At 47.9% G+C, this 25,506-nt stretch overlaps 1 protein-coding gene and 1 non-coding gene across 8 annotated transcripts; both read left to right on the top strand.

The window, feature by feature from the left end:
• Positions 1–16,157: 16,157 nt before the first annotated feature.
• LOC112204101 (melanoma-associated antigen D4) lies at positions 16,158–23,905 on the top strand. Of its 7 annotated transcripts, none has more exons than XM_024353051.3 (13): positions 16,158–16,594; positions 17,516–17,756; positions 18,021–18,854; positions 19,266–19,469; positions 19,573–19,636; positions 19,830–19,909; positions 20,298–20,389; positions 21,024–21,103; positions 21,189–21,231; positions 21,623–21,685; positions 22,631–22,745; positions 23,068–23,498; positions 23,694–23,905. In XM_024353051.3, exons 2-13 carry the CDS (start codon positions 17,547–17,549, stop codon positions 23,701–23,703), a joined length of 2,226 nt encoding a protein of 741 aa, XP_024208819.1. In that variant the 5' UTR covers positions 16,158–16,594; positions 17,516–17,546; the 3' UTR covers positions 23,704–23,905. The 7 variants fall into 7 exon arrangements, with proteins under 7 accessions (XP_024208819.1, XP_024208823.1, XP_024208822.1 ...); XM_024353055.3 differs by having other exon boundaries at positions 23,068–23,510; XM_024353054.2 differs by having other exon boundaries at positions 16,163–16,594; positions 17,546–17,756.
• On the top strand, positions 22,258–22,385 carry LOC112207218 (small nucleolar RNA SNORA11). The gene has a single exon (XR_002941670.1). It is a non-coding gene; the product is annotated as a small nucleolar RNA SNORA11 (small nucleolar RNA).
• Positions 23,906–25,506: the final 1,601 nt, after the last annotated feature.

The following is a 25,506-nucleotide window of genomic DNA, read 5'->3' as shown; positions in this document are numbered from 1 at the left end:
CTGTATTATGCAAGGGTCAGCTACCCCTCACATTTTACCTTCAGATAGACAACACATATCACTACTGTCTTTTTGCTTTTCAGCTATTACTAAGTTGTATATTGAAAATATTTTTGCACATTCTTGTGTACCTAGACAAAAACTGCCCTATCTACCCCAAACAAAAGGATCTGCGGGAAGAAATTATTTATCTGATGACAAGTTTTTCCTCTATGACCACTATCTGAATAAGCCTCACAAGTATGCTAGTTGATCAGTGTCTCACGGTGGCCTGTATTAACTGTCCTAGAGCTGCTGGTTACCATTGAAAAACCAATGTTGCACTTTACATAAGCTCTCATCAGAGTCTTTTCCTCTGCCCTCCCCAAGTAAATCCCACTGTGAGGCCACTCCCATGATGCATGCACCACTATGTAAAGTAATTCACAGTGGGATCATTGCAAATTTCTACCCACTTCATGTCTCAGGAGAGGGGAAGGAAAGATCTTATGGCAAGAAATCGGAAGATTACAGTTATTTCAATATGAGAAGAACGTCTTCATTTCACTTCATTCAAAATCAAAATGTTGCTTATAATTTTCTATCAGCTTGATAACAATTAAGGCCCACAGTGAATTATAACAAGACATATATCTTGGGAAATATATCACTAAAATTCTGAAATAGATGGGTTCCACTGTTTCGTTACTCTACAGCACTTGCAAAATCGTCCTTGGTATCTAACAAACATGGATTCAACATTTTTATGGCTTGTGAAATTAAATTCTCTATTTCATTTTAGAAGTTTGATATAATGAATTTCCAATACCAGCAGCAGGGCAAATTCCATCTGGAATTCCTTGTTATGTCCCTGAGAAGATGATTCAGTTTGACCCCCTGTGCCCCATGGTGGGGAATTCTTCATGGGATATTATACAAAAGGCTCAATATTTCGTTCCTTTTTTCTTTTAACAGCAAAGCATACATCAGTCTACTACCTTTGCAATATGTTTCCCAAGCAGACACATGAATGCAGCTTGCTTCTAAAAGAGGAGTGCCTTCATGTCCTTGTACCTTTCCCTGCAGCTTTATTACTGGTGAGATGTCAGCAACTAGCTTTTCACCAAAAGCAATGTTTAAAGTGAGACCTTTGCTATGTTAAGTTTTACAAACAGCTTTAATTTCCGATAGCTAATGTTAAGAGCTTGTGGTAAGGAAAAGAAAAGGGGAACTTGTGGAATTTCATATTTTGATCACTGCACAGGCATCAGGAAGATGTGTTCCTGTGCCTTCTTCCTGCTCCTGGCTTTCTGCTTGTCACCTTGTAGTACAACCTCCTGTCTCTCTCCTCCATCGCTCCCTCATCTCCCCTGCCTCTGCCCTCTCTGTTTGCTGCTATCTATCTATCTATCATCTATCTATCTATCTTTTATCTATCTATCTCACTTTCTTTCTCTCTCTCTCCCCCTCCTTCCTGCATCGTTTCAGTCCTCCAACTGGCTTTTCATTCCATCCTTCTCCTATCCATGCTTTCTCCTTCTGTATTCCAGGTTTGAGACTCTTTCATCACTTTGCTCTCCCACACACATCTCTGTCTGTTTCCCCACTACCGGGAAAGCCAACATGTGGGAAGATCATCAGTACATACACATATCCACCAGTCTCTCTGTCAGGCCATTCATTTTTTCCATTTGGTTTTTCAACTCATTCATTCATTCACTCATTCATGCCTCCAATAAACATATTTGAGATTCTAATATATAACAGGCACTGGACTAGGCAGGCCCTTAGGATATACAGTGGAGAAGAAAACAGACAATGATACTTTCACCCTGGGGCTTTCACTGCAATGGGGAGAGAGATGTTTCAAAAAGAATCCCTCTAAAACTATGTATCATTATGACATATACTGGGATAAATGGTATAGAGGAAGTTTCCAGAGCACTAAGAGAAAGTAAAAGAGAAAAAATAATTTAAATTGAGGGTGAAGTGCTTTGTGGCCAGAAAATGCTATCATGAAGAAGTGACATTTAAGCTGAGGACTTGGAAATATGCATGAGGTAGACAGGTGAACAGCAAAGACGGTTACCAGTTCAGGGGTATTGGAAGCAAAACTATAAAGTCAGTCACTAAAACCAACAAGCATGGTTTCAACAGGGGATTAAGAGAAGGTCAGAATAATTCAAGCAAGGGGAGGGTGGGGATACGTTAGGTTCAGAGGGTTGAGAAAATCATTTCCAGCTCATATCACTGTTCTTGCCATTCTGTTAGGCAAGGCCCCCATCTTCTTGCCATTCATTTATTTGATCCTTTTTGTTTACATTCTCTACTCCCACTGTGCACTGCTCATCTAAATGTACCATTCTAATATGTTTATTATTTATCATTTTTCTTATGTGATAAAAACACAAAATGTGAGCTTTGTAGGGGGGCGGTTCCAAGATGGCCAAATAGGAACAGCTCCAGTCTACAGCTCCCAGTGTGAGCAACACAGAAGACAGTTGATTTCTGCATTTCCAACTGAGGTACTGGGTTAATCTCACTGGGGCTTGTCAGACAGCAGGTGCAGGACAGTGGGTGCAGCCCCCTGAGCGTGAGCCAAAGCCGGGTGAGGCATCACCTCACCCAGGAAGCACAAGGAGCGAGGGAATTCCCTTTCCTAGCCAAGGGAAGCTGTGACAGATGGCACCTGGAAAATTGGGTCACTCCCACCCTAATACTGTGCTTTTCCAATGGTCTGAACAAATGGTACACCAGGAGATTATATCCCGTGCATGGCTTGGAGGGCCCCATGCGCCCATGGAGCCTGTCTCATTGCTAGCACAGCAGTCTGAGATCGAACTGCAAGGCAGCAGCAAGGCTGGGGGAGGGGCACCCGCCATTGCTGAGGCTTGAGTAGGTAAACAAGGCAGCCAGGATGCTCGAAATGGGTGGAGCCCACCGCAAATCACGGAGGCCTGCCTGCCTCTGTAGTATCCACCTCTGGGGGCAGGGCATAGCCGAACAAAAGGCAGCAGAAACCTCTGCAGACTTAAATGTCCCTGTCTGACAGCTTTGAAGAGAGTAGTGCTTCCCCCAGCACAGAGTTTGAGATCTGAGAACAGACAGACTGCCTCCTCAAGTGGGTCCCTGACCCCTAAGTAGCCTAACTAGGAGGCACCCCCAAGTAGGGGCAGACTGACACCCCACACAGCTGGATACCCCTGTGAGATGAAGCTTCCAGAGGAACAATCAGGCAGCAACATTTGCTGTTCACCAATACCCACTATTCTGCAACCTCTGCTGCTGATACCCAGGCAAACAGGGTCTGGTGTGGACCTCCAGCAAACTCCAACACACCTGCAGCTGAGGGTCCTAACTGTTAGAAGGAAAACTATCAAACAGAAAGGACATTCACACCGAAACCCCATCTGTATGTCACCATCATCAAAGACGAAAGGTAGATAAAACCACAAAGATGGGGGAAAAACAGAGCAGAAAAGCTGAAAATTCTGAAAATCAGAGCGCCTCTCCTCCTCCAAAGGAACAGAGCTCCTTGCCAGCAACCGAACAAAGCTGCATGGAGAATGACTTTGACAAGTTGAGGGAAGAAGACTTCAGATGATCAAACTTCTCCAAGCTAAAAGAGGAAGTTCGAACCCATCGCAAAGAAGTTAAAAACCTTGAAAAAAGATTAGATGAACGGCGAACTAGAATAACCAGTGAAGAGAAGTCCTTAAATTACCTGAAGGAGCTGAAAACCATGGCACGAGAACTACAGGATGAATGCACAAGCTTCAGTAGCCGATTCAATCAACTGGAAGAAAGGGTATCAGTGATTGAAGAACAAATGAATGAAATGAAGTGAGAAGAGAAGTTTAGAGAAAAAAGAGTAAAAAGAAATGAATAAAGTCTCCAAGAAATATGGAACTATGTGAAAAGACCAAATCTACGTCTGATTGGTGTACCTGAAATTGACAGGGAGAATGGAACCAAGTTGGAAAACACTCTGCAGGATATTGTCCAGGAGAACTTCCCCAACCTAGCAAGGCAGGCCAACATTCAAATTCAGGAAATAACAGAGGACATCACAAAGATACTCCTCGAGAAGAGCAACTCCAAGACACATAATTGTCAGATTCACCAAAGTTGAAATGAAGGAAAAAATGTTAAGGGCAGCCAGAGAGAAAGGTCAGGTTACCCACAAAGGGAAGCCCATCAGACTAACATCTGATCTCTCAGCAGAAACTCTACAAGCCAGAAGAGAGTGGGGGCCAATATTCAACACTCTTAAAGCAAAGAATTTTCAAACCAGAATTTCACATCCAGCCAAACTAAGTTCCATAAGTGAAGGAGAAATAAAATACTTTACAGACAAGCAAATGCTGAGAGATTTTGTCACCACTGGGCCTGCCCTAAAAGAGCTCCTGAAGGAAGCACTAAACATGGAAAGGAACAACCTGTACCAGCCACTGCAAAATCATGCCAAATTGTAAAGACCATCAAGGCTAGGAAGAAACTGCATCAACTAAAGAGCAAAATAACCAGCTAACATCATAATGACAGGATCAAATTCACACATAACAATATTAACTTTAAATGTAAATGGACTAAATGCTCCAATTAAAAGACACAGACTGGCAAATTGGATAAAGAGTCAAGACCCATCAGTGTGCTGTATTCAGGAAACCCATCTCACGTGCAGAGACACACATAGGCTCAAAATAAAAGGATGAAGGAAGATCTACCAAGCAAATGGAAAACAAAAAAAGGCAGGGGTTGCAATCCTAGTCTCTGATATAATAGATGTTACACCAACAAAGATCAAAAGAGACAATGAAGGCCATTACATAATGGTAAAGGGATCAATTCAACAAGAAGACCAAACTACCTTAAATATATATGCACCCAATACAGGCGCACGCAGATTCATAAAGCAAGTCCTTAGAGTCCCACAAAGAGACTTAGACTCCCACACAATAATAATGGGAGACGTTAACACCACACTGTCAACATTAGACAGATCAATGAGACAGAAAGTTAACAAGGATATCCAGGAATTGAACTCAGCTCTGCACCAAGTGGACCTAATAGACATGTACAGAACTCTCCACCCCACATCAACAGATTATACATTCTTCTCAGCACCACATAGCACTTATTCCAAAATTGACCACATAGTTGGAAGTAAAGCACTCCTCAGCAAATGTAAAAGAACAGAAATTATAACAAACTGTCTCTCAGACCACAGTGCAATCAAACTACAACTCAGGATTAAGAAACTCACTCAAAACCGCTCAACTACATGGAAACTGAACAACCTTCTCCTGAATGACTACTGGGTACATAACGAAATGAAGGCGGAAATGAAGATGTTCTTTGAAACCAATGAGAACAAAGACACAACATACCAGAATCTCTGGGACACATTCAAAGCAGTGTGTAGAGGGAAACTTATAGCACTAAATTGCCCACAAGAGAAAGCAGGAAAGATCCAAGACTGACACACTAACATCACAATTAAAAGAACTAGAGAAGCAAGAGCAAACACATTCAAAAGCTAGTAGAAGGCAAGAAATAACTAAGATCAGAGTAGAACTGAAGGAGATAAAGACACAAAAAAACCCTTCAAAAAATCAATGAATCCAGGAGCTGGTTTTTTGAAAAGATCAACAAAATTGATAGACCACTAGCAAGAATAATAAAGAAGAAAAGAGAGAAGAGTAAAATAGACGCAATAAAAAATGACAAGGGGATATCACCACCGATCCCACAGAAATACAAACTACCATCAGAGAATACCATAAACACCTCTACGCAAATAAACTAGAAAATCTAGAAGAAATGGAAAAATTCCTCGACAAATACACTCTCCCAAGACTAAACGAGGAAGAAGTTGAATCCCTAAATAGACCAATGACAGGCTCTGAAATTGAGGCAATAATTAATAGCCTACCAACCAAAAAAAGTCGAGGACCAGATGGATTCACAGCCGAATTCTACCAGAGGTACAAGGAGGAGGTGGTACCATTGCTTCTGAAACTATTCTAATCAATAGAAAAAGAGGGAATCCTCCCTAACTCATTTTACGAGGCCAGCATCATCCTGACACCAAAGCCTGGCAGAGACATAACAAAAAAAGAGAATTTTAGACCAATATCCTTGATGAACATCGATGCAAAAATCCTCAATAAAATACTGGCAAACCAAATCCAGCAGCACATCAAAAAGTTTATCCACCACAATCAAGTGGGCTTCATCGCTGGGATGCAAGGCTGGTTCAGCATACACAAATCAATAAACGTAATCCAGCATATAAACAGAACCAACGATAAAAACAACATGATTATCTCAATAGATGCAGAAAAGATCTCTGACAAAATTCAACAGCCCTTCATGCTAAAAACTCTCAATACATTAGGTATTGATGGGACGTATCTCAAAATAATAAGAGCTATTTACAACAAACCGACAGCCAATGTCACACTGAATGGGCAAAAACTGGAAGCATTCCCTTTCAAAACTGGCACAAGACAGGGATGCCCTCTCTCACCACTCCTATTCAACATAGTGTTGGAAGTTCTGGCCAGGGCAATCAGGCAGGAGAAAGAAATAAAAGGCATTCAATGAGGAAAACGGGAAGTCAAATTGTCCCCGTTTGCAGATGACATAATTTATATCTAGAAAACCCCATCGTCTCAGCCCAAAATCTCCTTAAGCTGATAAGCAACTTCAGTAAAGTCTCAGGATACAAAATCAGTGTGCAACAATCACAAGCATTCTTATACACCAATAACGGACAAACAGAGAGCCAAATCATGAGTGAACTCCCATTCACAATTGCTTCAAAGAGAATAAAATACCTAGGAATCCAACTTACAAGGGATGTGAAGGACCTCTTCAAGGAGAACTACAAACCACTGCTCAACAAAATAAAAGAGTACACAGACAAATGGAAGAACATTCCATGCTCATTCAGAGGAAGAATCAATATCATGAAAATGGCCATACTGCCCAAGGTAATTTATAGATTCAATGCCATCCTTATGAAGCTACCAATGACTTTCTTCACAGAATTGGAAAAAACTACTTTAAAGTTCATATGGAACCAAAAAAGAGCCCGCATTGCCAAGACAATCCTGAGCCAAAAGAACAAAGCTGGAGGCATCACGCTACCTGACTTCAAACTATACTACAAGGATACAGTAACCAAAACAGCATGGTACTCATACCAAAACAGAGATATAGATCAATGGAACAGAACAGAGCCCTCAGAAATAATGCCACATATCTACACCTATCTGATCTTTGACAAATCTGACAAAAACAAGCAATGGGGAAAGGATTCCCTATTTAATAAATGGTGCTGGGAAAACTGGCTAGCCATATGTAGAAAGCTGAAACTGGATCCCTTCCTTACACCTTATACAAAAATTAATTCAAGATGGATGAAAGACTTACATGTTAGACCTAAAACCATAAAACCCTAGAAGAAAACCTAAGCAATACCATTCAGGACACAGGCATGGGCAAAGACTTTATGTCTAAAACACCAAAAGCAATGGCAACAAAAGCCAAAACTGACAAATGGCATCTAATTAAACTAAAGAGCTTCTGCACAGCAAAAGAAACTACAATCAGAGTGAACAGGCAACCTACAGAATGGGAGAAAATTTTTGCAATCTACTCATCTGACAAAGGCCTAATATCAAGAATCTACAAAGAACTCAAACAAACTTACAAGAAAAAAATAAAAAACTCCATCAAAAAATGGGCAAAGGGTATGAACAGACGCTTCTCAAGAGAAGACATTTGTGCAGCCAAAAAACACATGAAGAAAGGCTCATCGTCACTGCCCATCAGAGAAATGCAAATCAAAACCACAATGAGTTACCATCCCATGCCCGTTAGAATGGTGATCATTAAAAAGTCAGGAAACAACAGGTGCTGGAGAGGATGTGGAGAAATAGGAACACTTTTACACAGTTGGTGGGACTGTAAACTAGTTCAACCATTGTGGAAGTCAGTGTGGCAATTCCTCAAGGATCTAGAACTAGAAATACCATTTGACCCAGCCATCCCATTACTGGGTATATACTCAAAGGATTATAAATCATGCTGTTATAAAGACACATGCACATGTATGTTTATTGCGGCACTATTCACAATAGCAAAGACTTGGAACCAACCCAAATGTCCATCAATGATAGACTGGATTAAGAAAATGTGGCACATATACACCATGGAATACTATGCAGCTATAAAAAATGATGAGTTCATGTCCTTTGTAGGGACATGGATGAAGCTGGAAATCATCATTCTCAGCAAACTATCACAAGGAAAAAAAAACAAACACTGCATGTTTTCACTCATAGGTGGGAATTGAACAATGAGAACACTTGGACACAGGAAGGGGAACATCACACAGCGGGGCCTGTCATGGGGTGAGGGGAGGGAGGAGGGATAGCATTAGGAGATATACCTAATGTAAGTGACGAGTTAATGGGTGCAGCACACCAACATGGCACATGTATACATATGTAACAAACCTGCACATTGTGCACAGGTACCCTAGAACTTAAAGTATAAAAATAATAATTAAAAGAGAGCTTTGTAGAGGCTAGCTATTTTTGAAAATTAAAAAAACAAAAACACATAATGTGTGACATGTGTTCTTGTTTTACGTAAGATTATTTTTAGATATATCATTATGCATATTATATAATATGATATATAGATAGATAGGGATATCCCATACTGTGTCTATTTTTTATTTTTTTAGAGATAGGGTCTCACTCTATCACCCAAGCTGCAGTGCAGTGGCATCTTCTTAGCTTACTGCAGCCTGGAACGCCTTGGCTCAAGTGATACTCCTGCCTCAGTCTCCCAAGTGGCTGGGACTGGAGGCATGCCCCATCACACCTGGCTAATTTTTAAATTTTTTATAGTGACTGGGTCTCACTATGTTGGTGAGGTTGATCTTCAACTCCTGGCCTCAAGTGATCTTCCTGCCTCGCCCCCACAAAGTGCTGGGATAACAGGCGTGAGCCACCACGCCCGGCTTCTTTACATCTTTATTAATTATAATCGACATATGTTAGACTGAGCATATTTAACATATATGATCTAATAAGTTTTGGTATCACACCTGTGAAACAATCATTATAGCAATGATAATGAACACCTGTATTACAAACAAAAATATATCCTCGGGCTCCTTTGAAATTCCAGAATTTTAATAAACGTAATCTTACTCCCTGCACCCTTTTTTTTTTGGTTTAGCTTCTTTCAGAGAGCATATTTTCAGATGCGTTTATGTTGTCATAAGTATCAACAATTCATTTCTTTTTAATGCGCTGTAGTATTCCGTTGTATGGACATAGCACAATTTCATAATTCATCTCCCTGTTGATGGACACTTGGGTTGTCTTCAGGCTTTTGGCTATTACAAATAAATTTGCTATGAATATTCATAAACAAGTAATCATATGAAAATATATTTTCTTTTCTCCTGTGTATGTCTTGGAGTGGAATGGCTGGTTTATGGGAGGTGAATATTTAACTGGGTAAGCGACTACCAAACCAATTTCCGAAGTGTTTCCATCATTCAGAAGTTCCACATCATTGCTAGCACTGGGTATAATCGGTTATTTTAATTTCAATCATGCTCATGTATCTACGACAGTATTTAAATTTGATTTTAATCTGCATTTCCTGAATGATAAATGATGGTATCTTTTTGTGTGGTTGTTAGCCATCTGTGTATCTTCTTTGGTGAGGTAGTCTGTTGAAGTCTTTTCTCCATATTTATAGTTGAGTATTTGCCTTCTTATAATTGAGTTATAAGACTTCTTTATAGTCTAGAAGTGTCCTGTGTTGGATATAGATATATGAATTCTAAATATTTTACCACAGAGTGTGGATTTCTCTTTCAATTTCAAAAGAATGCCTTTTAAAGGCCAAAAACTTTAATTGTGGTGGAATCAAATGTATTAATTTTTCTTCTTTTATAGTTTGTGGTTTGGGTGTCTCATTTTGAAAATCTTTGCCAAAACCAAAAAGATGAAGAAAGTTGTAATTTCCTCAAAGAGGGCACTACATAAGGGTAAAGGGTTCAATTCAACAAGAAGGCTTAGCAATCCTAAATATATATGCACCCAACAATAGGAGCACTGGCACCTAACAACAGGATCATTCAGATTCATAAAACAAGTTCTTAGAGACCGACAGAGGGTCTTAGATAACCACAAGATAATGGTGGGAGACTTCAACACCCCACTGACAGTATTAGACAGATCATCAGGCAGAAAACTAACAAAGTTATCTGGGATCTGAACAGTATGCTTGATCAAATAGACTGAACAGACTATTCTACAGGACTCTACACCCCAAAACAACAGTATCTACATTCTTCTCATCTGCACATGAAACATACTGTAAAACTGAGCACACAATTGGCCATAAATCAATTTTCAGCAAAATAAAAAAAAACCGAAAAATTACCAACCACCCTCTCAGACCACAATACAATAAAAACAGAAATCAATACTAAGAAGATCATTTAAAACCATACAATAACAAGGATATTAAACAAACTGCTCCTGAGTGACTTTTGGGTAAACAATGAAATTAAGGCAGAAATCAAGAAATTCTTTGAGATTAATGAAAACAAAGCTGCCACATACCAGAATCTCTGGGACACTGCTAAAGCAGTGTTAAGAGGAAAGTTTTTAGTGCAAAATGCCCATGTCAAAAACTTAGAAAGATCTCAAATTAATAATCTAACATCATACCTAGAGGAACTAGAAAAACAAGAGCAAGCCAACCCCAAAGCTAGCAGAAAACAAGAAGTAACAAAAATCAGAACTTAACTGAATGAATTTAAGTTGCAAAAAACCATACAAAAGATCAATGAAACCAGGTGTTGGTTATTTGAAAGAAAAAATAAGACTGATAAACCCCTATCTAGACTAATTTTTTTAAAAAAGAGAGAAGATCCTAATAAACACACTCAGAAATGACACAGTGGACATTACCACCAACCCCAGAGAAGTACCGAAAAACCCCAGAGACTGTTAGGAACACCTGTATAGACGCAAACTAGAAAACCTACAAGAAATCAATAAATTCCTCCCAAATCAATCAAATACACCCTCCCAAGATGGAGCCAGGAAGAAATTGGTTCCTGAACACACCAATAATGAGCTCTGAAATTGATTCAGTAATAAATAGCCTAACAACAAGAACAACAACAAAACAACTACAACAACAACAAGAAAAAAGGACCTGAGGAATTCACAGCTAATTCTACCAGATGTACAAAGAAGAGCTGGTGCTATTCCTACAGAAACTATTCCAAAAAAAAAAAAAAAAAAAACTGAGGAGGAGGGACTTCTCCCCAACTCATTCTATGAGGCCAGCATCATTTTGATACCAAAATCTGGCAGAGACACACACACAACAAAAGAAAACTTCAGGCCAATATCCTTGATGAACATCGATGCGAAAATCCTCAACAAAATACTGGCAATCCGAACCTAGCTGCACATCAAAAAGCTAATCCACCACGATCAAGTAGGCTCCATCCCCGGGATGCAAGTTTGGTTCAACATACGAAAATCAATAAATGTGATTCATCATATACACAGATCTAAAGACAAAAAACGTATGGTGATCTCAATAGATGCAGAAAAGGCTTTTGATAAAAGTTAACATCTCTTCATGGTAAAAACTCTCGATAAACTCGATATTGAAGGAACATACCTCAAAATAATGAAAATCCATCTGTGACAAACCCACGGCCAATATCATACTGAATGGGCAAAAGCTGGACGCATTCTCCTTGTAAACCGGCACAAGACAAGGTTGCCCTCTCTCATCACTCCTACTCAACATTGTACTGGAAGACCTGGTCAGGGCGACCAGGCAAGAGAAATAAATAAAGTGTATCCAAATAGGAAGAAAGGAAGCCAAACCACCTCTGTTTGCAGATGACATGATTCTATATCTAGAAAACCCCATAGTCTTGGCCAAAAAGCTCCTTCAGCTGATAAACAACTTGAGCGAAGTTGTAGGATACAAAATCAATGTACAGAGATCACTAGCATTCCTATACACCACCACCAACCAAACTGAGAGCCAAATCAGAAAGGCAATCCCATTCCCAATTGCCACACACACAAAAATAAAACACCTAGGAATACAGCTAACCAGGAAGGTGAAAGATCTCCACAATGAGAATTACAAAACACTGCTCAAAGAAATCAGAGCAGACATGAACATATGGAAAAACATCCCATGCTCATGGATAGGAAGAACCAATATCATTAAAGTGGCTACACTGCCTAAAGCAATTTATAGATTCAATGCTATTCCCATCGAACTACCAAGGACATTCTTCACAGAGCTAGAAACAATTATTTAAAAATGTACATGGAACCAGAAAAGGAGCCCGGATAGCCAAGGCAATCGTAAGCTAAAAGAACGATACTGCAAGGCTACAATGACCAAAACAGCATGGTACTGGTACTGGCACAAAAACATGCACATAGACCAATGGAACAGAATAGAGAGGCCATAAATAATGTCGCACATGTACAACCAGCTTTTTTTTTTTTTTTTTTTGACAAAGCTGACAAAAACAAGCGGTGGGAAAAAGACTCCATATTCTATCAATGGTGCTGTGATAACTGGCTAGCCATATGCAGAGGATTGAAGCTGGACCCCTTCCTTACACTATCTACAAAAATCCACATGAGATGGATTAAAGGCTTTAATGTAAAACCCAACACCATAAAAACCCTGGAAGACAACCTAGGCAATACCATCCTGGACATAGGAGCAGGCAAAGATCTCATGACAAAGGCACCAAAAGCAATCACAGCAAGAGTAAAAATTGACACATGGGATCTAATTAAACTTAGAGCTTCTGCACAGCAAAAGAAACTATCAACAGAGTAAACAGACAACCTACAAAGTGGGAGAAAATTTTTGCAACACTATTCATCTAACAGAGGTCTGATATCCAGCATCTATAAAAAGCCTAAACAAATGCACAAGAGAAAAACAAACAACCCCATTAATAAGGGGGCAAATGACATGAACAGACACTTCTCAAAAGAAGACATACATGTAGCCAAGAAGTATATGAAAAACAGCTCAATATCGCTGATCATTAGAGAAATGCAAATCAAAACCACAATGAGATACCATCCCATAACAGTCAGAATGGCTGTTACTAAAAACAAAAAATAGCAGATGCTGGCGAGGTTGCCAAGAAAAGGAAACCCATATACACGGTTGGCGGGAGTGTACATTAGTTCAACCATTGTGGAAAGCAGTATCGCAATTCCTCAAAGAGCTAAAAGCAGAACTACCATTTGACCCAGCAATCCCATTACGGGGTATAGAGCCAGAGGAATATAAAGCATTCTACCATAAAGACACATGCACCTGGACTATTCACTGCAGCACTGTTCACAAGAGCAAAAACGTGGAACCAACATAAATGCCTATCAATGACAGACTGGATACGGAAAATGTGGTGCATATACACCATGGAATATTATGCAGCCATAAAGAAGAACAAGGCCATGTCTTTTGTGGGAACAGGCATGGAGCTGGAGGCTATAAGCTCAGCAAACTAACGCAGGAACAGAAAAGCAAATCCCACATGTTCTCACTTAGAATTGGGAGCTAAATGATAAGAACTTATGAACACAAAGAAGGAAACAACAGACACTGGGGTCTCCTTAAGGGGGAGGGTGGGATGACGGAGAGGAGCAGAAAAGAGATAACTCTTGGATAGTGAGTTCAATACCTGGGTGATGTAGTCATGTGTGCAACGAACCCCCGTGACACGTGTTTATCTATGTAACAAACCTTCACATGTACCCCCAAACATAAAAGTTTTAAAAAATATTACAGTGCAAGTCTATTGATGATCAATTCTTTCAACTTCTGTATGTCTAAACGCCTACTATTTTAACTTCATTTGAAAAGATATTCATTGAGTATAGACTTAAGAGTTGACATTTATTTTTATTTCACGATTTTAAAGATGGTGTGCCACATGACTTCTGACTTGCATATTGCTAATGAGAAATGTGCTGTCATTCTTCTCTTTGGACATCTAAATGTTTCTTATGGTTTTCTTCTGATTTTCTAGTTACTTAGGAGAAAGGGTAAATCTCTGGGCGAGCAGATAGGTAAAATGTCAGGAATGCACACCATGGATTCTCTGTGCATAGCACCTTGGACATACTTTAGATTATGCGTGGCAACGTGGAGGCCTCCTGAAAGCACAGGGCTCGGTGAAAAGAAAATTAAGAAATCCGGTGGATACTTGTATTTCCAGCCACGATGGATTAACAGGAACCGGACTTACCGTCTCGCCTAAATACCTACAAACCAAAAAAATTATAAGGCTTAACGTCATGGCACCACCTGCATATGGGACAGTGATCCCTGAGAGAAAGGGAACCTGACCAGGTGAGCCCTCTGATCGCCCAATTCCACCAACTTCTTGCCCGGATAGAGTTTGCAGGCTGCAGCACAGGGGAGCTGAACACAACAGAGCCCGGTGGACCGTCTGAGTTAAGGAGACAGAGTTGAGAGCTCAAGAGGTCCATAGGACCAGAATTTGCCGGGAGTAATGGAGAGGAGACAGCTGCACAGAGAGGCAGCTCTGGAGACCCTTCAGAGCTTGCCCTTCTGGATGCAGCGTATCAGAAACGGGGAGTGGTGATCGATGACTCCCAGTTTCTGGAGTGAGTGGTTGTGTGGATAATGGCGCCATTTACTGAGACTGTGAAGATGGGTTGGGGGAGGGGGGGGAACAGGAGCGATGGGGATGTGTGAGTGTATGGGAGGAGTGAGTATACCAAGTGACCAGTTTTGGACAGGCAAACCATGAAGAGCCCTTGAGACTTCCAAGTGGAGATGCCACGTAGGTGGGTGAATGTATGTACTTGGACCTCAAAAGTGAAGTTCAGACTGGGGTTGTAGATTTTTTGGAGTGATTAGCACGTAGCACTTTCTGAAGGCTTTCGTTTGTAGGGTGTGTTCCTCTCCCACAGAGGACATGTTACAGGGGAAGGGCTAAAGAGGCACAAGCAGCTGACAGGAGAGATTGATATATAACAGCTGGAGAAAACCACAGAGCCAGGCAGAATGGATACTGGTCAGCGGAGAGTAAAAGCTGCAGTCCTAGCAATACCTTCCATTCATACACAGGGGTCCTGGTGAGGCTGACATAAAAACAAATATAAAAATCTACTACGAATTTTACAAACAGTCCAGGTTCGACTGCAGATGAGACCACAGCATTTTCTGCCTCAAAAGACATCCAAGTGGAGATGTCACGTAGGCAGGTGAATGTACTATGCACTTGGACCTCAAAAGTGAAGTTTGAACTGGGCTTGTAGATTGTGGAGTAATTAGCTCAGACACACAGGTGTCTAACTGTCCTGGCGGACACCAGGAGGGTCTCAGCGGCAGCGTGATTGTATCGCTGATAAGGAAGAGGCCTGACAATCTGAGTAGAGAGTGGACCCGGTGGAGCAATTCTCATACCTGGATGGACCCACATAGAGCCGCAGAGGCTGGGGGCGAGGCGGGGGGAGGCTCTGTCTCCCTGTGTCCTGAATGCGGAGCATGAACTTAGGCCTTCTACAGCACAAACCTTGCTTCTTTGGGACAGATGCTGGGGTGGGGGAGGCCTGTCACTCAGACGGAGGAGGCGGTGCCTCTGTCCCCAGGCCAGCAGGAGCAGGAGGTGGACTTTGGAGTCCGGAAGACCCAGGTTCAAATTTTGCATTTTCTGTTTCCTGGCTCTGTGGTCTAGTTCATGCAATGTGTCTGTGCCTCAGCTTCCTGATACGCCAAATGGGGATGCTGACATCCACTTCCCAGCGCTGCTGTGAGAGGAAGAAAAGCCCCAGCGCAGATCCCTCTGTGACATACAAGCTGCATAAAGGGTAGCTGAGGAAGCAGATGTTCCCAGTATGTCTGGGGGCCAGAGAGTTGGCTAGTGGAGAAGCACACAAAGCGAAGTGCCATCCTCTGGCCATGTCCATTTCGTAGCCCCGCAGGTTGAGGATTTCCACTTGTTGCAGTTAGAGACCCAGCTTATTAATTGTGAGACCTCACTAATTGTGACCTAAGGGGTCGTGCCGGGGAAACGGGGCGTAGTGTATCCCAGACCAGGCTGGAGGAGTTTGGGTGAAAGGGCAGGGCAGGACAGAGAAGCATTGTGCAAAAGTGGGGGGACTGAGAAGAGATGATTGGGTGGGTCGAGCTGCACTGCAGGGTATGAGTGTGCGCGCCCGCGGTAGGAGGAGGAGGAGGAGGAGAGGTGAAGTGGATCTGGCGGGAAGAGCCCCCCCCACCCTACCTTCGACCCCACCGCCCACCCACCCGCGGAATCGCATGCGCACTGGAGACCTGGAGGAAAGGGCTTTTGTTGGGAAAGCGGGCGGGCTGGAGGGGTCCGCGCATGCGCAGGCTACCCAGCCGCGGGGGGTGCACGGAGAAAAGGGGCGGGGTGGTCCGGGCTGCTGTGCTGGCAGCAGTAGGCGAGGGCGCGGCTGCGGGGTTCCTGGTGCTGAGGACGGACGCCATTGGAGCCCCCGAGAAGGTAAGGATCCAGCCCCAGACAGGACCGGGAGAGGGCGAGTGGAACCCGACACGCTGCGCCCTCCCTCCGCCTCCGGATCTGAACAAAGCCCAAGCACTCAGAACCGGAACCCCATTAGACCCAAGGTCTAGATAGGAGCCCCCATCACCATCAGACCCAGGAGCCCCGATCTGAGCCCTACTGAAACCGGAGCCCAGGATCCTCACCCCTTTAGCAGACCCGTGTGCTCCGAGCTGAGCTCCCTTGGACCTGAGGCCCCACCCCCACCCCAACCACTCCTAGATTACTCGAACCGAGCTGACCGCTTGCCCCCTTCCTGGAGTGCCCAGTCCTCGCGTTTGAGATCTGCAGCGCTCCGATTGGAGCCTCACCTAGGTCTGAGGCCCCCACTCCATCCGCCTCTAGTGCTCGAGTCTGAGCCCCACCTAGGCCCCCCGCCCGGACCTAGCCAAAGGTCCCTGGGGTTCTGTTTCGCAGAGCTTGCGGCTTGCCACTGTCCCTGTTGTCTGAGCTCTCCCATCTGCTCCCCCTTCATCCCGGTCCCCTTCTCTGGCCCGTAAATCCAAACCCTTTGTTTCTCTCTTCCCCAATGCATCCCCTTTGGGACTCTTCGGACCCCAGCCCTCCAGAACACCCCCTAGTCAAATCTAGCCGCTGGGATGGCGAGCCTGCCCATCCTAAACTCCGCTTTCAGTGCGGCGCCTCCTGCGACCTCCTCTGTCCCTTTCCTTGGGCTCTGTCCCTGACCAGGTCTACCCCATCAGAAAGCCAAACCGTCTCCCCCCCCTCCTCCCCCCCCCGCCCCCTACTGCCTAATACTGCCTAGTAACCTGATGATTGTCGCCCCTCACCTCCCGGGAGATCCCGCCTCCCATTGGATCCCGCCCCCTCCCCCTGCAGCTGCTTCACCCTCCCTCTCAGGCTGAGCTCTCATCTCCCTGGGACCCGCAGCATGGCTGAGGGAAGCTTCAGCGTGCAATCGGAAAACTACAGTGTTGAAGACATGGATGAGGGTAGCGACGAAGTCGGGGAGGAAGAGATGGTTGAAGGCAACGACTATGAAGAATTCGGTGCGTTTGGTGGCTATGGCACCCTCACCAGCTTTGACATCCATATCCTCAGAGCCTTCGGAAGCTTGGGTCCAGGCCTTCGCATCTTATCGGTGAGGCCCCTTCCTGGACACCTGCTGGCCTGGGCCTTTCCCCTGTGAATGGGGGAGGGAGGAGGGGGGAGCAAGGAGGGTTGTGTGGGAAAGGACTGCCCAGCTTCCCAAGCCTTCCCTCCCCTGCTCGGAAGAAGAAGATTTGGGAAGGTCTTGGGGTGTTCAGGGCTGACTGCTGGGAAGAGGCTGGCCAGCACAGGGAAGCTAACACAAGTATGTCGTCGAGTGGCCTGCCTTCCCCAACCCCTCTCTCTGGCCTTGCAGAATGAGCCCTGGGAACTGGAAAACCCTGTGCTGGCCCAGACCCTGGTGGAGGCATTGCAGCTGGATCCGGAAACACTTGCCAATGAGACGGCCGCCCGTGCTGCCAACGTAGCCCGCGCCGCCGCCTCCAACCGTGCGGCTCGGGCCGCTGCCGCCGCTGCCCGTACCGCCTTCAGTCAGGTGGTCGCTAGCCACCGGGTGGCCACGCCGCAGGTCTCAGGAGAGGATACCCAGCCCACGACCTACGCCGCCGAGGCTCAGGGGCCCACCCCTGAGCCACCCCTTGCTTCTCCGCAGACCTCCCAGATGTTAGTCACCAGTAAGATGGCTGCCCCCGAGGCTCCGGCAACCTCCGCACAGTCCCAGACAGGCTCCCCGGCCCAGGAGGCTGCTACTGAGGGCCCTAGTAGCGCCTGTGCTTTCTCTCAGGCTCCGTGTGCCAGGGAGGTGGACGCCAACCGGCCCAGCACAGCCTTCCTGGGCCAGAATGATGTCTTTGATTTCACTCAGCCGGCAGGTGTCAGTGGCATGGCCTTCCCGCGCCCCAAGAGACCTGCCCCAGCCCAAGAGGCTGCCACAGAGGGCCCCAGTGCTGCCTCTGGTGTGCCCCAGACGGGACCTGGCAGGGAGGTGGCAGCCACCCGGCCCAAGACCACCAAGTCGGGGAAGGCGCTGGCCAAGACTCGGTGGGTGGAGCCTCAGAATGTTGTGGCAGCAGCTGCTGCCAAGGCCAAGATGGCCACGAGCATCCCTGAGCCGGAGGGTGCAGCTGCTGCCACTGCTCAGCACAGTGCTGAGCCCTGGGCCAGGATGGGAGGCAAGAGGACCAAGAAGGTGAGATCCCCCTGCCCCCTGCCACCTCCACACCCCCTTGCTCCTGTCCTTTCCTTCTCCTCCCTTTCCTGCTCCTCTCCTCCCTCTCCTCTCCCCCTTCTTCCTCTCTTCTCCTCTTTCCCCTCCTTCTCTCCTCACCTCCCCTCTCCTCCCCTCCTCTCCTCTCAGCTAGTCCATGTTTCTCCAACACAAGTTTGCTGAGCATGTTTTCACTCCACGTAGTCCCTACCCTCAGGACTGGTGGGAGAAGAGGCTGGCTCAGTGCCTGGCACTTAGTAAGCACGCAGCACATGCCAGCCGCTGCTGGTACTGCTCTCATTTCCAAGAGCCTGCTACGGGTGAGGTGCGTGCCGGGTGCTTTGGCACGGGGAGCCTGGTAGCCCTGGGTCTCTCCTCTCTCAAATGATACAGTCCAAGCACCTGGATGATGAGTATGAGAGCAGCGAGGAGGAGAGAGAGACTCCCGCGGTCCCACCCACCTGGAGAGCATCACAGCCCTCATTGACGGTGCGGGCTCAGTTGGCCCCTCGGCCCCCGATGGGCCCGAGGTCCCAGATACCCTCAAGGCACGTACTGTGCCTGCCCCCCCGCAACGTGACCCTTCTGCAGGAGAGGGTAAGAAGCCCACCCTCCCCCATCTCCTTCCTCTCCTCCCTTGTGGGCCACGTCTCTGCTGTCACCCATGCCTTGACCTCCCCGCGTGTTCCTCCTTCTCCAGGCAAATAAGTTGGTGAAATACCTGATGATTAAGGACTACAAGAAGATCCCCATCAAGCGCGCAGGTAGGCAGCCTGTGCCCCCTTCACCATCCCCTAGTCTGTGGGCATCCCTTTGCTTGCGTGCCACGGCTGGTCCCTCCATAGCCACAGGACGGGGTCCTGGCTGCGTCACCCTCGGCAGGGCTGACCAAGGGGCTACAGCTCTATGACCCCTGCTCAGCCCAGGTGCTTTCTCCAACTCTTCCCCCTCCTGCAGACATGCTGAAGGATGTCATCAGAGAATATGATGAACATTTCCCTGAGATCATTGAACGAGCAACGTACACCCTGGAAAAGGTGGGTGCAGGATGGGAGCAGCTCTGTGGGGGAAGAGCGGGCATGGGGGTGCGGTGACCCTGCAGCCCCTCAAGGCCCAGTCTCTGGAGCCATCTCTCACCTCTCCGACTCTGAGCTTCCACTGCACTGGCAGTTTGACTCGTGCTTCCTGCCCTCGGCTTCTCTCTCTCATGCTCTCTGAGTGTCTCGCCGTCTGGCCAGGTGGGTCTCATCGCCTCTGCCAGCGTCAGCTCCCACAGCGAAGGTCTTCCGTGTGCTGTCTTCTTCTGCCCTCGCTCACGAGTTTGGATTCCTTGCTGAGGAGCAGTTCTAACCCGGAATCACTGTCTGCCGGCAGGATGCCCAGCATGGGGTTTGGATCTCACACTCTGTTTTCTCCCCCACGTAGAAGTTTGGGATCCACCTGAAGGAGATCGACAAGGAAGAACACCTGTATATTCTTGTCTGCACACGGGACTCCTCAGCTCGCCTCCTTGGAAAGTAAGAAAGGGAAAGCGGGTCGTGGCCTTCCTCGGTGGTGTCCCTTCCCTGCCCACACCCCTTCAGTGAAGCAGGAAGACGGGGCTTGAGTGCGGCGCACGGCTCCCACACACAGCGAGGGCTGCCTGGTGACTGCTGGATGAAAGGAATGATAGCCTGGGGTGAGGCCTTGCTGCCATCAGTTCTCCCCAAGCTGCTGCCGGGCTTTATCCCCAAAGCTTCGGAGGAAAGTGCCTCTTCCTCCCGCCTCTTCCTCCTGCCTGCCTGGCCTGGGCCCGGCAGAGCTGGCCTAGGGGAGAGCTTCCTCTTCAGTGTAGGTGCTGATGTGGAAGGGGCAGGAAAGGTCTGGAGCCATCTCTGGGCACACGTTTGCCATTTGCAGAGCTTCGGCTCCCTGCCTCGCCCTGTCCTCTGCAGAACCCTGTCAGGGAAGTGTTAGTACCCATGTTTTATAGAGGAGGCGATTAAGTCTCAGGCGGAGGTGCGAATGGTCTGTCAGCAGCTAGTGAACTGTGCCTGTCCTGGGAAGAGTTCCCCTCAAGCTGGGAAACCTGAGAGAGGCTAGTTGGGAGAGCCTGGTGGTGTCTCTCAGGCAAATAGCTGCTAAACAGGATTTCTCTTTCCACACCTTTAGAACCAAGGACACTCCCAGGCTGAGTCTCCTCTTGGTGATTCTGGGCGTCATCTTCATGAATGGCAACCGTGCCAGCGAGGGTGAGTGGCTGGACCTGCAACTGGGGGGCTGCCCATAGTCTCATCTTCTGGGTGCCAAACTCTCGTACCTCCTCTCCCCTCGCAGCTGTCCTCTGGGAGGCACTACGCAAGATGGGACTGCGCCCTGGGTATGATTGGCCTCTCCAGCTCCTCCCCTCGGTGCTATCCTCTGGCCAAAGAGGTCCTGGGATTGCAATAGCCTGGTGGTCTGGCGCAAGGGCGTGGGGTGCCCTGGGCTCGGTAGAGAGCAAAGGATCTCACCAGGGCGGATGGGGAAGCGGTGCTGGATGCTGCTCAGCCCTCTCTCTGCTCTGTGGCCCCAGATGACATCTAAGAGAGACAGTCAGAGTCAGGGGTTCCATCAAATCCCTACCTGGGGCGTCCCTGACCAACAGTCCTCTGGCCTCTGCTGCATGCCCAGGCCTCCACAGCGACTCCCCGGGGGCTGGGAAGTCATAGTCATGCTAGGGAGGGCCCCTGCCACCGTCTCTGCTCATGGATTCCTTTCCTTGCCCTCAGGGTGAGGCACCCATTCCTCGGCGATCTGAGGAAGCTCATCACAGATGACTTTGTGAAGCAGAAGTAAGTATCACCTGAGCTAACTGCGGCTCTCACTCGAGCATCCTTTGTGTGCTGGTCTGGCTGAGAAAGCAGTTCCCTATCCCAAATCTTCAACTGGAGGGATGGGTGCCTCTGACCTGGGAGTGAGTGGCAGTGGGGGTATGCGAGTGTGTGGGGAGCCGAAGGCCAGGGCGGTCTTGGGAAAAGGGAGCTCACGTCACCTGAGAACACGGTGTGGGGTGTGAAAACGGCCGCCATCACCTTGAGCACCTGCCCTGTAGACTGACACAAAGAGTTCCCCCTGGTTTACACCTAAGGAACCCGGAGCTCAGAGAGGAGACGCCTCTGAGCATGGCTCCCAGCTGGTAAGGGCCTCAGCCCAACTCTCCTGATTTTCAGGCCAGGGGCCACCCTCTCCCCGTCCCTGGAGGACTTGCCAAAGCACAGGCGCGCATGCACACCAACAAAGGGTCAGGACTTGAGGAGGATGCCTGGAGCACGCTTCTCCTGGCTGACTGTTTCTTCCTCTCCAGTCGTTTCCTCTGGTGGGCCTCTCCAGGGCTCCGCCGGGGTGTGGCCAAGACCCTGGAGGTGGGGTGTGCTCAGAGCAGGGGGCCTGAAGAATGGCTCCTCTGTTTACAACACACCCAACAGGAAGCTGGGGTCATCGTGATGAGGGGCACAAACTTGTGGCCTCCCTACAGACAAACGCCCTACATGTGGCCCCCCTGTACCTCCGCATGGCTTCCGGGGAGGACCAATGGCAAAAGGCTTTGAAGGCCTCACTTTTGCAGGCAGAAGTCCTGGGAGTGGGTTTGGGAATGAGTGAAGGGCTGGAGGGGCAGGACAGTCCTCTTCCAGGAGCTGAGCTGCGGCATCGGGTTGAGGAGGGGCCCCCTGGAACCCATCCGTTCAGCAACAGGTCTGCTTGGCTAGAAGCAAAGTTTACTTTCCTCTCATGCCAAGGTACCTGGAATACAAGAAGATCCCCAACAGCAACCCACCTGAGTATGAATTCCTCTGGGGCCTGCGAGCCCGCCATGAGACCAGCAAGATGAGGGTCCTGAGATTCATCGCCCAGGTAAGGGAGAGCCTCTGTTGGGTGCCCGGCACCGGGGGTGGTGCTCTCCACACCTTGCTTGTTTCTTGGTCGAGGCCTCCTTCCCATTACCCCGTATTCCAGTGAGGGTACCAAACACTCACAGAGGCACCTGAGCACCCTACACAAGGTCACAGATGGGGCAAAATCCCAGGTCTGGCACAGGAGAGTAGGAGCCCCCAATCCCTGTGGTCCTGATTTTTGCCATCATTGCACAAAGCACACGGGAGGGGGTGAGGCGGGCCGCGGGTGCTCAGCCAGTGTGGGGTAGCTCTGTGTCTATGCTTGCCCTTTTCCTCCTCAGAATCAGAACCGAGATCCCCGGGAATGGAAGGCTCATTTCTTGGAGGCTGTGGATGATGCTTTCAAGACAATGGATGTGGATATGGCCGAGGAACATGCCAGGGCCCAGATGAGGGCCCAGATGAATATCGGGGATGAAGCGCTGATTGGACGGTGGAGCTGGGATGACATACAAGTCGAGCTCCTGACCTGGGATGAGGACGGAGATTTTGGCGATGCCTGGGCCAGGATCCCCTTTGCTTTCTGGGCCAGATACCATCAGTACATTCTGAATAGCAACCGTGCCAACAGGAGGGCCACGTGGAGAGCTGGCGTCAGCAGTGGCACCAATGGAGGGGCCAGCACCAGCGTCCTAGATGGCCCCAGCACCAGCTCCACCATCCGGACCAGAAATGCTGCCAGAGCTGGCGCCAGCTTCTTCTCCTGGATCCAGTAAGAGTTTCGGTAGAGAAATGAGACTCTGCAGGAGGGCTGCGGAGGGGGGTGAGATGTCAGAGGGAGGGCCGGGGTGGGGGCGCTGGGGGCAACGGCAACAGCATGGACGGACACTTATTTTGTTACGTACACCCCTCCCTGGTTCGCGTGTGTCCACGGATGTTGTCACTTGGGTTTCTTGTGCTTTTATAGGCACCGTTGACGAACTGCAGCGATCTTACTGGCCAAGCCAGAGCGCCTCCTCTCAGATTCCTTCTCGACACAGCACCCTAGGCGGCTTCTTCCTGTCAGTCGGAGGTGGCATGCAAGATGAAGCTCTCTTTGCTCTTCCTGCTTTCATTTTGTGCTTTTCCTTGTGCTTTCATGTTTTGGGTATCAGTGTTACATTAAAGTTGCAAAATTAATTTGGATGTTTCTTCCTTTACCTGCACACCCATTGCTATACCTGGCCACGCTTGGGCTTGTAGCAAGGAAACTTCTTCAGGCTCTCTGGGGTAGGTGGGCCCCACCTCTGCCAAAAAGGCCCACGGGGACAGGTGGGATGCTGGGAGGTGCGGAGGTGGGTTACGCCTGAGTGCGTGAGCAGGAGTTTGGAGAGGCCCCAGTGCTCATCGTTATGTGATTTTCTACAAGCCTTGCTCAGCAGCCCCAGGGACATGGCAAGAGTGGGGGCCAGAGCAGGGGCGGGGTGGAAAATTGCAGCTTGGTGCCACTGCCCCTCCCGCCGAGGGACAGGGTCCAAGGCTCTCACCAGGACCCACCTCCCACACCCCCTCCTTGGAGATGATGTTCCGGAACCCTTGGCTCATCATCCACACAGTTCAGGACCCCGTCCTCGGTACAGAGTCTGACGGACAATGAGGTGGGCCCCGCAGTGACGTTCGCAGCCCTCCAGTGGGTAGAAGGAGGGGCCGTGATTGCTGAGGGAGCAGGATGTAATAAAAACAACGCACGGTGCACGCGTACACAGCCCCTTGCCTGTGACGGAACGGCGGCCTGTTTGGAGCTTCGCAGCCCTTCTCCCCCAGCAGCAGGGCTCTCCCAGTGAGGACAACACTAGGCCTACCTAGGTCCTGGTGTGTTCAAGGGCTGGGTGATGTCTGGAGGGGTCTGAGGTAGGGCTGCACATGCTTCAGGTACAAGACGGTGAGGGCAGAGACAGTTTGGTCTCCTGGGAAGGGCTCAGTGGCAGGCAGGGACAGTGTCCAGGGCTTCTGGAGTTCCCCGGTAATGTCCAAGGTTTGGGAGGACAGAGCCCTAGATAAGGAGGGAAAACATAGCAGTGGAAGGCTCCCTGTTTCCCACCCCCTCACCCAGCCCCAGCCTCTGTTTCCCCAGGAGGGGCTGCCATCTCCGCCACGGCCAGATCCTGACCCAGACCGGGCTACCTAATTTGGGAGGCCCAGTGGAAAATGAAAACACGAGTCTCCTTGTCAAAAACTATGAAGGATTTCAAAACAACAACAGCAGAGCATGGAGCCACATGGGGAGCCCTGGTGAGCATCAGACTGCATTGGTTGCACACCCCAGAAGCTGTCCGTCAGAAAGGCTTTGGGTGGGTCTCCGTGTTGGCTGCCGCTGTGATTTCTGCTTCTCTGGTGCTTGGGTCCATGCTTGGCCACACTGACATTCTGGGACTCTGACAGAAATCCAGTCCCAAAGTTTTACTGGAACACACACACACACACACACACACACACACACACACACACACACACACAATGGAGTCCCCTTCCCTTTATGTCTCCTGGTTTGTGGTCTGGGCTGTGGAAGAGATGAGGGATGCCTGGGACTCCACCACCCCTGGCGTCATAAATTTAATGCTATTTGGCTGGAACCTCCCCAGACACCCTTGTGCACATAGCGGGCACATGCCTGTCCTTGGATCAGGGTGGGGGTAGTCACCATAAGCCACAGGAGTGAGTTTGAACACTGTGTGCGGAGGGCACTTGAGATACGGAAGTTCCACCGGAAAGGAACAGGAAGCAGCCCTCGGAGGCGGGGT

Source organism: Pan troglodytes, chromosome X, assembly GCF_028858775.2.
Source record: "Pan troglodytes isolate AG18354 chromosome X, NHGRI_mPanTro3-v2.0_pri, whole genome shotgun sequence".
Lineage (NCBI taxonomy): Eukaryota > Metazoa > Chordata > Mammalia > Primates > Hominidae > Pan > Pan troglodytes.
Note: the sequence above shows the minus strand (reverse complement) of the source record. Positions and strands in the feature narration are given on the sequence as shown.